Genomic DNA, 11,440 nt, shown 5'->3' with positions numbered 1-11,440 from the left:
CGGGTTCGGCCGTTCAGCGTGCACGACGCCCAGCAGCTTGTCGGAGGGCTGGGTCGCCAGCCTGTACTCGTTGTCCATCCATGACCGTGCGGAACAGCAAGTCGTCGCTGCAGGCCCACGCCAATCGGCGATGCGCCCAACTCTCGTGCTGCACCTCCACCACCGTCTCCCTCCTCCGGGTTCAGGTCGCCCCTCCCCAGCGACAGGTCCCACCATACAAATGGGCTGCAGCGCCATCAGGAACGTGAAGAGGCGCGTCCCGGCAGCGTGCTTCCGCAACCCTGCACGTGCGGAGAAATGCCACGTCGGTCTTTCTGCGCACTGTGTCCGCAAACACGGCGGCAATCCCTGACAGCAGCTGCAGCTCCGTCTCGAACGGCGCCTGCAGCGTCTTCTCGTTGACGACCACGTGCGTGTCCTTGCCCACCTCGCGCGCGCGCGTGTACTCAGGCGAGAAGTTGGAGCACACCTCCCGCGTGTGGGGTGCACCCGTCCACCTGCGCAAACCACAATCGTGTTGAGGGTGTTGTTGTGCTGTAACGTGCACTTGGGGTCCCGGCTCCCTCCACACGTGCCTGCCGGGGTCGGCGAGCGACCTGAACCCATACGGCTGTGGCGGCGGTGGGTCAATGGTGAGTCCGCCATCCCCGTTGAAGCGGCGCGATGGCATTCTGACAGATGTGCTTGCTCTTGATGGTTGTTGGTGCTGGCGGTGGGGGGAGGAAACGACGCCACGATAGAAGGGCAAATGACTGGGCGTGGACGTGGAGGCGTTGTGGCAACGGAGCATGTCAGCTGAACACACTTGTCGACATAGATGAAGTGCAATGCCTGCAACAGTGAGGAGAGATGGTCGCCTGTTGGACAGGCGAGGAGACGGGTGAGTGGTGGATGAGGAGGAGCACGACAAGTCCACACGGGGACTCAGGTGCAAACAAGGGCGCAAACGCACGCAAACACGCGCACACATGTGAGCACACACACACACACATGAACGCACGCACGCACGGTCGATGGAGATGCCTGCGTCGTTGGCAAGAGCGAGCCAGGTGTGGGTGACGGTGGCGGCGGCGATGGTGTTGATGCGTTTCAGCTCTTCATTCGATTGAGACAGCTGCCGTACACGGGGTGCAATGGAGAAGGAATGGTGGTGGTGGTGGTGGTGGTGGTAGTGGTGGTTGAGTGAGAAGGGTGAGAGACGCTCTTCATGGAAGGACAGACTTAATTCCCCAATGCAAGTTCACACACACACTCACACACACGTTCATCCGCACACACACACACACACACACTCAAACACAATCTCACCCACCATCCTCGTTCTCGTCATCAATGCTGAGGCCTGCGGCGGCGGTGCGCTTGCGGTCAGACATGAGCGTGGTCAGGACACAGAAGAGCTGCAGAATGTGGATGAAGTGCAGGGTGCTCAGGCAGTCCAGGGTGCCCTTCAACATGAGCGCAATCGCGTGCAGCAGCTTCGGGTGGTCTGTGGCCAGCGACAGTAGCAGCACAGGCATGGCTGCGTCCACCTCCTGTGCCTGCCCCGTGCCAATGTGCGCCACCAGGGCCCCGACCACCTCCGGCCGTTAAGGCGAGGTCGCGGCACGCGGCCCCCTGCCGCTGGCTCAGGATGTCCGCCATGTGCACAATCGACTTGAAGCACATCAAGAACGCGCGCGTGTGTCTGGCAAACGTGGCAGCGGCCATGGCGGCGATGAGCCGGCCCGTGCTTGCAAGCTTGATGACGGTGGTCTCTGCGCCGCGGCGGTGGGCGTTCTGGTGCTTGGTAAAGCAGCAACAGCACAAGCAGATCGAGGGCGGTGATTGGCTGGGCCGTGGTCGTCTTGAGTTGGCCGCAGCCACGCCTTTGCAATGCGCGCATCAAATGCCAGCCCGTTCTTGATGGCATCCACCACACACAAGCACATGGTGATCGTCGCCCCGTTGTTGGTGTTGCATGTTCGCTGTCAGCGCATTCACATCATCCATTCCATCCGCTGAACATCAACGTGCATGTGTGTGAGTGTGTGTGTTGTGTGTGTGTGTGTGTGTGTGTGTGTGTGTGTGTGTGTGTGTGTGTGTGTGTGCGAAGGCATATGAGGGATCGGCTGCGAGAGAACAAGCCACAGTGACACGTGCAGGCGGGCGCGTGTGAGATCGCAATCACACACTGTCACACACTGCGGCAACATCTGCCACTCCCCTCAACAACAGCGCCACCTTGCTGCATGAGAAACTTGATGACGACTGAAGGCACTCTGGGCTGTACGATCCAAGCTGGCTCAACACGTGGTCGCAGATCTGGCACAGGCGTACCGGCGCCACACTGCACAGCAAGGGTGTGGATGAGGGTGGTCGTGGTGTGTGTGTGTGGGTGGGAGGGGGAGATGGGTGAGGGATGATGGTGGAATGGCTGCGTCGCAATCCAAGAACATGGTGGCTGAGGATCACTCCGCAGATACACAGCATCATCAACAACACCACCAACATCAGTGTTCGCACTTGAGATTTGAGAATGTGTCGAGGATGGCCGGCGCCAACGACGGCTGTGTGTGTGTGTGTGTGTGTGTGTGTGTGTGTGTGTGTGTGTGTGTGTGTGTGTGTGTGTGGATGTGTGTGTATGTGTGTGTGTGTGTGTGTGTGTTTGTGTGTGTGTGTGTGTGTGTGTGCTGTGTGTGTTTGTGGTGGGAGGGGGCAATGACGGACGAGCGCATTGCGTCGTGACACCCACACCAAGCAAGGCTGGCGTACCAAGGGTGCACATCAACGACAGGTGAACAAGCCAAAGTGTCGCTCGCATGTTCCAGTCATGGTTGTTGGCTTGCGCTCACCTCACTGTGCTGATGAAGCAGGTGTTGTTGGCAATGGTTGTGATGTTGTCCTTCACTTCATCACCTTTCTTACTCACATGTGTGTGTGTGTGTGTGTGTGGTTGCTGTGGTGCAGCTGTCTTCTCGCTTGTGTATCTGCTGTCCTTTGTACAACCAGCTTGTGTTGATGTTCTTTGGTTGCTGTGGTTGCTTTCCTCGTCCGCCACTGCCCATCATCTGCATCACTGCAGACAGCGACAAAAGAAATGCCACCAACACCACCACACAGGTTTGTTTGTTCAGGTTTGTTTGTTCTTCCACACGCGCATGTGTGTGTGTGTGTGTGCTTTGATGAGTTGTTTCGTCAACAGACATTGTGAACCGCACCATCATCATCAACATCACGTGTTCGTGTTGTCGCAGACGAGACACAGCGCATAGCAATGGCAATGTGCTTCTCTCTCACTCACTCTCACACACACTCACACACACACTCACTCACACACACAACCTCGATTGACCAGGCCATGCACTGCGGCATGGTGAGATACAGACACCAGGGGCGTGCCACTTGAGAGCATCATCATCTTCCCCTGTTATACCAGCTGCCCTGAGGTGAGTGCGTACTTGTGCATGTGCGCATGTGTGAGCGTGCGTGTGCGTAACACCGTGTGTTTCCAAATCGTGTATCAAGCAAGATGGTGCCATGGTGAATTGAAGGTGGTGACGCACTGCGCATGCTGAACTTTTGACCTCGGCTTCACTTCCCTCCCTTACCCTCATTGCCATCACCATCACCGATGTGCGTGTACAAGGAAGGCGTTGTTGTGCAGGGGCTCGTCAAGATCAGCGGCCGCTGCAGGCCCATCCACCAGATCTTCAACTTCCACGAAGGTGACTAGGATCGTGTGTGTGTGTGTGTGTGTGTGTGTGTGTGTGTGTGTGTGTGTGTGTGTGTGTGTGTGTGTGTGTGTGTGTGTGTGTGTGTTGTGTGTAGACAACATGTCGATTGATGGGATTTCAACTCGACTGTATGCACACTCACCTACTATCTTGATCCATACACACGAACCCCCCTCGACATACAATATCACACAACCTGTTGACAGCAAGTGTGTGCTGTACGAGAAGCCAGCGGGACGATGGGCACGGGCGCCAACGTCGACGTCATTGTGCCGCACACCATCAACTCATACAGCGACGGCGGCGACGCAGAAGCAGGTATGTGTGCTGTGTACACGTGCGTGTGTGCATTTGAGAAGCTTACACGGTCGTTTGCATCCTATCCAGCCCCATCGTCTCACCGCCACTCAACATCTTCTTTCATCTTCTTTTTCTGTTCTCAGGTGGCGGCATTCCCATGTGCACGCTGCGCAGCTTCCCGCACCTCATCGAGTGGGGCGCGGGCCAAGTTCGGGGACCTGTTTGTGAGCCCTGCGTCGCAGCTGCAGCAGTTCCTGGAGGACCCTGAGGGCTTCATCTCGGGGCTGCAGACGAAGATTGAGCAGCACGAGCGGATTGGCGCCCTCGAACGCGGCGTGGACACGCTCAAGGCCATCAAGGACCTCGCCGCACAGGTGCTGGTGTTGTTGTTGTTGTTGTTGAAGGTGGCAGCGTGTGGTAGTTGTGTGATGGATGTGTGATGGATGTGATGGAGGTTTGTGATGACACGCCCTTTCCTGGTGATGAGGGTTCACACCACCACCACCACCACTACAGCTGGCGCGTGTTATGCCTCAGCTGCAAGAGAAGCCGACGATGGAGACGTGAGTGTCGCTGGCGTGGCGCGACTTTCACGCGTTTTTCCGCGACGTCATTCTGGACCTCATCGCCACCTTCCCCGCAGACGCAAAGACCAAGAGTGGAGAGCCCTTCTGGTCAGGTGACCAAGAGTGGAGAGCCCTTCTGGTCAGGTGAGGACTCGTGTGTGCGTGCGTGTGTGTGTCTGTGTTTATGTGTGTGTGTGCGTGTATGTGTGTGTGTTCGTTCTGGCAGCACCACCCACACCGCAACTGATCGCGTGTTTGCCTCGTTCCATTGCTCCGCACCCTCGCGTGTGCTGCCCACAAAGGCCACAAGATCTTCCCCGAGGCGCTCGAGTTTGATCCGCAGAAACCGTTGCACAAGGAGTTTCTGATTGCCGCCACCAACCTCTACGCATGCGTCTGCAAGGTGGGCTGGCTGTGGGGCGACTTGTTTGCTTTGGAGTGAGGTGGTGGTGGCGGTTGCTTGGGGTCGGGTGGTGGCGTTTGTGTGCAGTCGTGTTATGCTGACGCCATTGCCTCATCTGCGATGATGTTCAGGTGCACCCGACCAAGTACCCGAGCAAGGAGAACAAGCTCCACATCAAGCGGTGAGCCGTGATGTGTGTGTGTGTGTGTGGCGCATCCTGAAGCTGCTGCTCTTCCACTGCAACAGTTGATCCTTTCTCTTCTGTTGGTGCTTTGACCTTTCTTTCGTGTTCCGTTCACGTTGAGTGCGCTGGCTCAGTTCCTTAGTTCACACCATCGAGCACATTCAATACAGCCACTCATCCATCCAACAACACTTCCCTCTCAACACGAAACACGAATATACATCGCATATCCATCCCAGCGCCAGTCTTCCCAGGATCTTATGCATATCAAGCAGCCAAGCAGACACGCACTCCTACTCTCGTCTCTCTGAGGCCTCCTGGCAGCTGTCCTTCTGCTTCTTCTGGGCATGAAGGCTACTCCTACGTCAGCGTCAGCCCCGATGGCCGCCTGCTGGTGGCTGAGTCGTTTGTGTGGGACATGCACAGGCTGACATGCAAGCAGCACGTGCCCGTCACAGCAACCGACATGGTGTGGACCAAGGACGGCAGGCACCTCATCTGCCCCTCTTATTCCCGCGTGTACATCTGCGGCCTCGGTGTCCGGGAGGCTGAACGCACCATCATCTTTGAGGATCCTTTCCTTGGCGCTGAGCTTGCATGCGCTGCCGCGTCCGGTGGCGTCATCGAGAGGTGGCAGAAGGTGCCCTACGAGTGCAAGCTGCACCGCGTGCCAGACCTCAAGTGCATGGCGGTCGTGCCGTCCACCTTCGAGCACACGCGCTACATGGCAGTCACGCCCACCCTGTACATCGCGGGCAACAAGGCGGGTGTCATCTCCGTGTGGCAGCTTGGTCAGCCATCGACCTTGCTTGCAGAGTGGAGGGCTGATGCTGTCGATAATGACAAAGAGGTGGTGCAAGACATGGATGAAGAAGAAGCGAGCGGGGAAGTGGAGGCGGAAACGGCAAGCAAGGAGCGCGTGCGTACTGCCGTGGATGCGTTGCGCGTCACCCCTGATGGCCGCTTCCTGGTGACTGCGTCTACTTCCACCGACTTGCACGTGTGGGATCTCAGCACCCTCACATCACACGATCAGCAACAACACAACATGAAAGGACAGCAACAATGGCTCCAACAACGACAACAACAACAGCAGCGGTAGCGGTGAGGATGTGCGCCCGTTTGTGTTGGTGGTGCGACGTTGGCAGAACCCAAAGAGGTCACGGGCGTTCGTGTCCCGCGCATTGCAGCGTTTGCGGACCGCAGCCAAAAGTTTGTCTGCGCATACGGAAACACAGTGCACTTCTACCTCATTGAACACCGAAGCATGACCAGCAGCAGCAGCAGCAGCAGCAGCAACAGCAGCAGCAGCAGCAGCAGCAGCAGCAGCAACAGCAGCAGCAGCAGTAGTGGTGTGAGCAGTGCGCTGACACGTGTTGTGGTGTTGGATGACTTGTTTGTGGACGAGGCAGAGCCGAACGCCAACATGACCGCCGCCACCATGGCCACCCACCCAACTGATGACAGCCTGCTGGCGATTGACACTGCGCGAGGTGACGTGTTTGTGTGTGACGTCGCCAACCACAATGTCCTCAGCAAGCTCAAAGTGAGCAGAAACGCTCCGGTCAAGTTTGGTGTCTTTGCCCGTCACAGCAGCGTCTTGTTGGTCAACTCTGTTGAGAGCGTGATCAAGTGCGACTACAGCACCGGTCAGCACACCACCATACTGCATCGCAATGACAGAGCAGATGACATGGTCACGTGCGACCACCAGCGCCTGCTTACTGTTTCAAGCAGCGTTTCGCAAGGCAAGGTTGCCCTGTGGGCGCTGGACCTGACCCTAAACCGCACCATGATCCCCCACAGAGCAGTTTGACCTGTGCCATCTCCGCCCAACAACAGACCCCAGATGCCGCCCCTACGTCATTGTGCCCATTGTTGTTCCACCAGCAACACCTCCCGCAGATACGCAAATGCTTGACGACTACGATATCACTACATTGCCGTACCTGACATCATCTGCCAAGCATTTTGACATGGCAAAGAAGACGATGGAGGCGGCTGCGTCGACTTCTTTTGTCCTGGACTGCCTAATCCATCTGGCATAATCGCGGTGGTGCTGGACGCATTCTGCTTCATCACACAGGCCATCCGCGAGACACGGTGCAAAAGACAACAGCACCTGCCAGGTGACAAGGACGGCAACCAAGTGCAGCTGACGCTGGAGGGACGTGCTTGAAGCACTGGTGCGAGGCGTTCAAGTGCAGCAGCAACAGCAACACTTGCTTCGTGTGTCTTCTATCCCCTGCAGCACCCTGACACACAGTGGTGGCTGGTGGATGACTGCCGCCCTTGTTATTGTTGGTGCAGGACACCCTGCATTTGGCTGGTTGGCTGCACTGCAAGTGGCACCATGCGATGTGGCTGTTGTCTTGAGCAGTGCTGTGTTCTGTTTCTGCTTTCCTCTCTTGCTTGGATGTGCGTGTTGGTGTTGCGTGTGTGCCCGTGTGAGGGTTGCTGTCGTTTCTTCATGTCTTGGCTCTGTCCCACTGTACTGTTGGGAAACGATTGAACAAGCAAGACGGAATCACCGCAACACGGCAACCAACAACCAAACACACAACACTGAACAAAGAAGAGTGGCAGAGCAGAGAGACAGCAAGAAGGAAGGAAGGAAGGAAGGAAGGAAGGAAGGAAGCACATTGAGTATGCGCGGCGTGCATGTGAACAAAGAGCCAACGCAGTGGCAACAACAACGACGCATCATCAAACACCGCATGACACACTGCAACGCTGCTCTGTCGATGGCGGGTCTGAAGGAAGAACGAGATGTACGCATGCACCAGCCACGATGCGGTGGTTCCTCAGATGGGAAGTGATTTGATTGGCAGCTGTCTCACCATCGCCGTCATCGATGTGCGCACATGCAATTGCACAGCCGACCACAAAGGAAGGGTGACTGCGTGCCGTGCAATTTCACATACATCCACCTTTTTCTTAATTGCTGTTGTCGCTCATCGCAGCAGCAGCTGTTGCCAGCCATGGTACCAACAACAGCCAGCACACGCGTGCCCACCAGAAGCACAGTGCCCACTTCCTTGCTGTTGCTGGAACTAGTGAGGAATGCAAACACAATCACCACCACCACCACCACCACCACATCAGCTGTCGCTGCTGTTGCCATGGCGTGCACCACCACCACGGCCATTATTGCTGCTGCTGTCTCTCCCAACAACGCCGTGGTGGTCCAAGAGCCAACAGCATCCGATACCTTGAGCTCGTTGCTGTCGTTGGTGGTGGTGGTGGTGGCAGCAGTGTTTGCATGATGATGCGGGAGGTGAAGGTGGCATGTGCTGACAGCACTCGATCACAGCAGGTGCAATGGTGGTGGCTGCTGTTGTTGTCATGGTGGAGGATGCTGCACCGACGTGAAATTGCAAGCGTGGGTGGCTCCAGCAGTTGCTGTGCGATGGGTGGGATCGCGTGTGCATGCGTGCACCCAAAGGGACGAGTCGTCCAGGACACGTCGGCCTCGCACGGCGATGCGGTGGAGCCCATGACGGTGACGTCGCCAGAGACGGATCGGCTGAAGAGGAGCGCGTAAACTCCTCGTTGAGGGAGGCGACGGTGGCGATGATGGACCCCTGGCGCAGGTCGATGCGCAGAATGAATCTGCGATGCGTCCTGCGTCGTGTTGATGGACTGCACCAGCACGACCTCAAACGCCCCGCGGCGCGACTGCGTGCCGGCAAGGGCGTTGAACTTGGCGTCAAAGATGAGCAAAATAGAGCACGCAGGCACGCACGCACGGTGGGAGCACCCCAAACTGCTCCACTGATGGTGCCGCAGAGGCGGTCTGTCGTGGCCGTGGGCGCCGACACCTCATACTCTGTGTGCTGGCACGAGTGCGCACGCGCTGGCACTCGCGGTCGTTGACCAGCGACGGCGCAACGAGCTCGTACTCGTTGGACAGGAACTGCGTCCACGGCGAGCAGATGCCTGTGGTTCTACGTCGTTGGTTTGAGCGGGCGGGAGATGAACGTGTTGTTGTTGGGGCATATGCGGGCCCATCTGGCACTCGCGGTCCGTGCTGATGGTGGGCGCGGCCGTCTCAAACGAGCCAGGCTCGCAGGGCGACACACGCGCATGCAGAAGCCCGTGTTGCTGTTGCGGTAGAACAGGCCCTCGATGCAGCGGCGGCACTGGCGGTCGGTGAAGATGGTGGGGCGCATAGCAGGGCGCACCATCTCCTCGTAGCCAAGGTTGCACTCCGCCACAGTAGTGCAATCGCGCTGGGCCAGAGAGGGCGGCAAAGTCCACGCCAGCCTGGCACGGCGTACACGTCGTGTGTTGGCGTTGCGGTCCAGGTTGGTGGTGCCGGCCTGGCACAGGAACTGCTCGCAGGAGCCGATGGGGCACGCGGGCACATAGTGGCCATAGGAACACGGCTGGCAGGCGGTGAGCGGGTTGCGGTCGTGGTCAGTGGTGCCGATGGGGCACGGCTCGCACTTGGTGTCGGAGGTTGAGGTGGGTGCTCGAATGCGCGCTGCTCGCCAGGGTCGCACTTGGAAATGAGGTGGCACAGGTGGTGCGCTCGCACTCCGTCGACGGGTTGCACTGGCTCAGGTCGCAGCAGATGCGGTCCGTGGTTGGTGTGGCAGGGGGGAACAGCTCAAACTGGTGCTGGTCGCACAAGTCGAGCGTCGTGCACGCCGTGTCGCTGGTGGCGGTGCATGGCGCGCTGCGGTACTGCTCATCAGAGCACGTGCTGCACTGCTGGCACGACACGTCGTTCTCGCGAGTCGCAGGCGCGCAGGATGTATGTGTTCGGCGGGAACGCGGAGCAGCCTGTGCACTGCATGTGCTCAAGCGCGGAGCAGGCGCGAATCTCGAAGCGGCCGCTGGGGCACTCGGAGCACTCCAGCGTGCACTCGCGGTTGGAGTCGAGCGTGGGCACCTGGCTCTGGACGGTGCCAAACTCGCACTTGCTCGCAGTCGTGCGTGGAAATGTACTCCGCGGCCGCGCAACGCGACACGGGCACGTACGTGTCCTGGACGCACTTGCGGCAGAGGCGGTCGTGCTGGCGCGTGCGTTTACGAAGCGAATCTCGTTCTCATCCGGACCGCACTGAGTGACGGGGCGGCATGACTCGGCCCGGCCGTTCGACGGGCTTGAAGGTGGCGCCAAGCTCGCACTGGCTGCACACGTGGTCGCTCGTCGGGGTGGGCTCGGCAATCTCCTCCTCGCCAGCGGCGCACGTGGTGACGGGGAGACAGGACACGCCCTGGCTGGCCAGAGACAGCCTTGTACGTGCCCTCCGGGCACTCGTCGCATACACGGTCACTGATGAGGAGTGTGATGCCCGGCACCTCCTCAGACCCGGGCGTGCACTCTGTGACGTCGTTGCACGGGGTGGCGGGGTCGCTGTCGTGGTGGTCGTGGGTGGGTGCCGGCGCGGCAGGTGAAGCTGGAGCAGGAGCTGTGGGAGCCCGCCTCCGTGTAGTGGCCACCGGGGGCACATCTGGCAACCCGTGGAGCCGTCGCTGTCCGAGTCGATGGTGCCGGCCGGGCAGGCGCGGCACACGCGGTCCAAGGAACAGCGGGTGGGCGCGGCGACCTCTTCCTGGCCGCGCTCGCACTCCTCAATGGCCTCGCACTTGCTGCCGCCAATGGATGTGGAGAACTCCGTCACGCTGTCGCACGGCCGACAGTCGGCTGGATCGGCGTCGTAGACAAGGATGAAGCCAGCGCTGCACTCGCACGTGTCTGTGCAGCCTGGGCAGCAGCGGCGTGCCTCGTAGGCGTCCATCTGGCAAATGGTGTCGCGGATGCCATCCTCGCCTGGTTGGAGCAGCACACGTCAAGCACGACGTCGAGCTGCTCGTCCGTGTGCTCGGCACGCACCATCTCCTCAAACAGCTGTGTGATGAGCTTGTTGCAGGTGAGCGTGTCGCAAGAGCACAGGCGGTCCGTGGTGAGCGTGGGCGGGATGGTCTCGATGAAGGGCTCCTCGCACACGCTGGTGGGGAAGCACGAGGCGCGGTCCGGCGGCGGCTGGTACTCCATGCCAAAGGGTGCAGCTCACGCATGCACGGTCGCGCACGGCGTTGCCAGAGACAAACTCCTTCTGGCCCGGGTTGCACTCGGTTCAGGGGGAGAGCAGACGGCGTCAGAGGACGCGGAGCATGGGGTGGAGGGCCAGGTGCCCACGCCACACGTGGTGCATGGCACGCAGCGGTGGTCCTTGGCGTAGAAGTAATCGAGAGGGCAATGGGCAATGCACGACTGAGGAGGGTGCCGTCGCAGAGGAGGCAGTCGGTGGCGTCTGGTGGG

General features: G+C 59.2%; 3 protein-coding genes across 3 annotated transcripts in view; 1 reads left to right on the top strand and 2 right to left on the bottom strand.

Moving 5' to 3' along the window:
- Positions 1-169: 169 nt before the first annotated feature.
- Positions 170-2,714, bottom strand: PTSG_10408 (uncharacterized protein; the record flags this gene model as incomplete). Its single annotated transcript, XM_004988729.1, has 8 exons — positions 170-497; positions 806-857; positions 1,009-1,095; positions 1,313-1,486; positions 1,530-1,782; positions 2,182-2,326; positions 2,503-2,546; positions 2,703-2,714. 8 exons carry the CDS (start codon positions 2,712-2,714, stop codon positions 182-184), a joined length of 1,083 nt encoding a protein of 360 aa, XP_004988786.1. The 3' UTR covers positions 170-181.
- Positions 2,715-3,610: 896 nt separating this feature from the next.
- On the top strand, positions 3,611-7,214 carry PTSG_10407 (uncharacterized protein; the record flags this gene model as incomplete). The annotated part of the gene is made up of 10 exons (XM_004988728.1): positions 3,611-3,704; positions 3,942-4,031; positions 4,188-4,387; positions 4,657-4,723; positions 4,882-4,982; positions 5,114-5,163; positions 5,479-5,806; positions 5,954-6,089; positions 6,315-6,815; positions 6,973-7,214. The coding sequence occupies 10 exons, from the start codon at positions 3,611-3,613 to the stop codon at positions 7,212-7,214; spliced, it is 1,809 nt and encodes a 602-aa protein (XP_004988785.1).
- A 1,053-nt stretch (positions 7,215-8,267) lies between these two features.
- PTSG_10406 (uncharacterized protein) overlaps positions 8,268-11,440 on the bottom strand; it is a gene marked incomplete at both ends in the record, with an annotated part of 5,714 nt that continues 2,541 nt past the window's right edge. Inside the window, 7 exons of the mRNA XM_004988727.1 lie at positions 8,268-8,325; positions 8,606-8,750; positions 8,995-9,105; positions 9,224-9,723; positions 9,963-10,118; positions 10,231-10,916; positions 11,012-11,126. Coding sequence (XP_004988784.1) covers positions 8,268-8,325; positions 8,606-8,750; positions 8,995-9,105; positions 9,224-9,723; positions 9,963-10,118; positions 10,231-10,916; positions 11,012-11,126 — 1,771 coding nt within the window. The remainder of the gene's footprint in view (positions 8,326-8,605; positions 8,751-8,994; positions 9,106-9,223; positions 9,724-9,962; positions 10,119-10,230; positions 10,917-11,011; positions 11,127-11,440) is intronic.

This window comes from Salpingoeca rosetta (assembly GCF_000188695.1).
Source record: "Salpingoeca rosetta unplaced genomic scaffold supercont1.33, whole genome shotgun sequence".
Classification (NCBI taxonomy): domain Eukaryota; class Choanoflagellata; order Craspedida; family Salpingoecidae; genus Salpingoeca; species Salpingoeca rosetta.
This window is presented reverse-complemented; position numbering and strand designations above follow the sequence as displayed.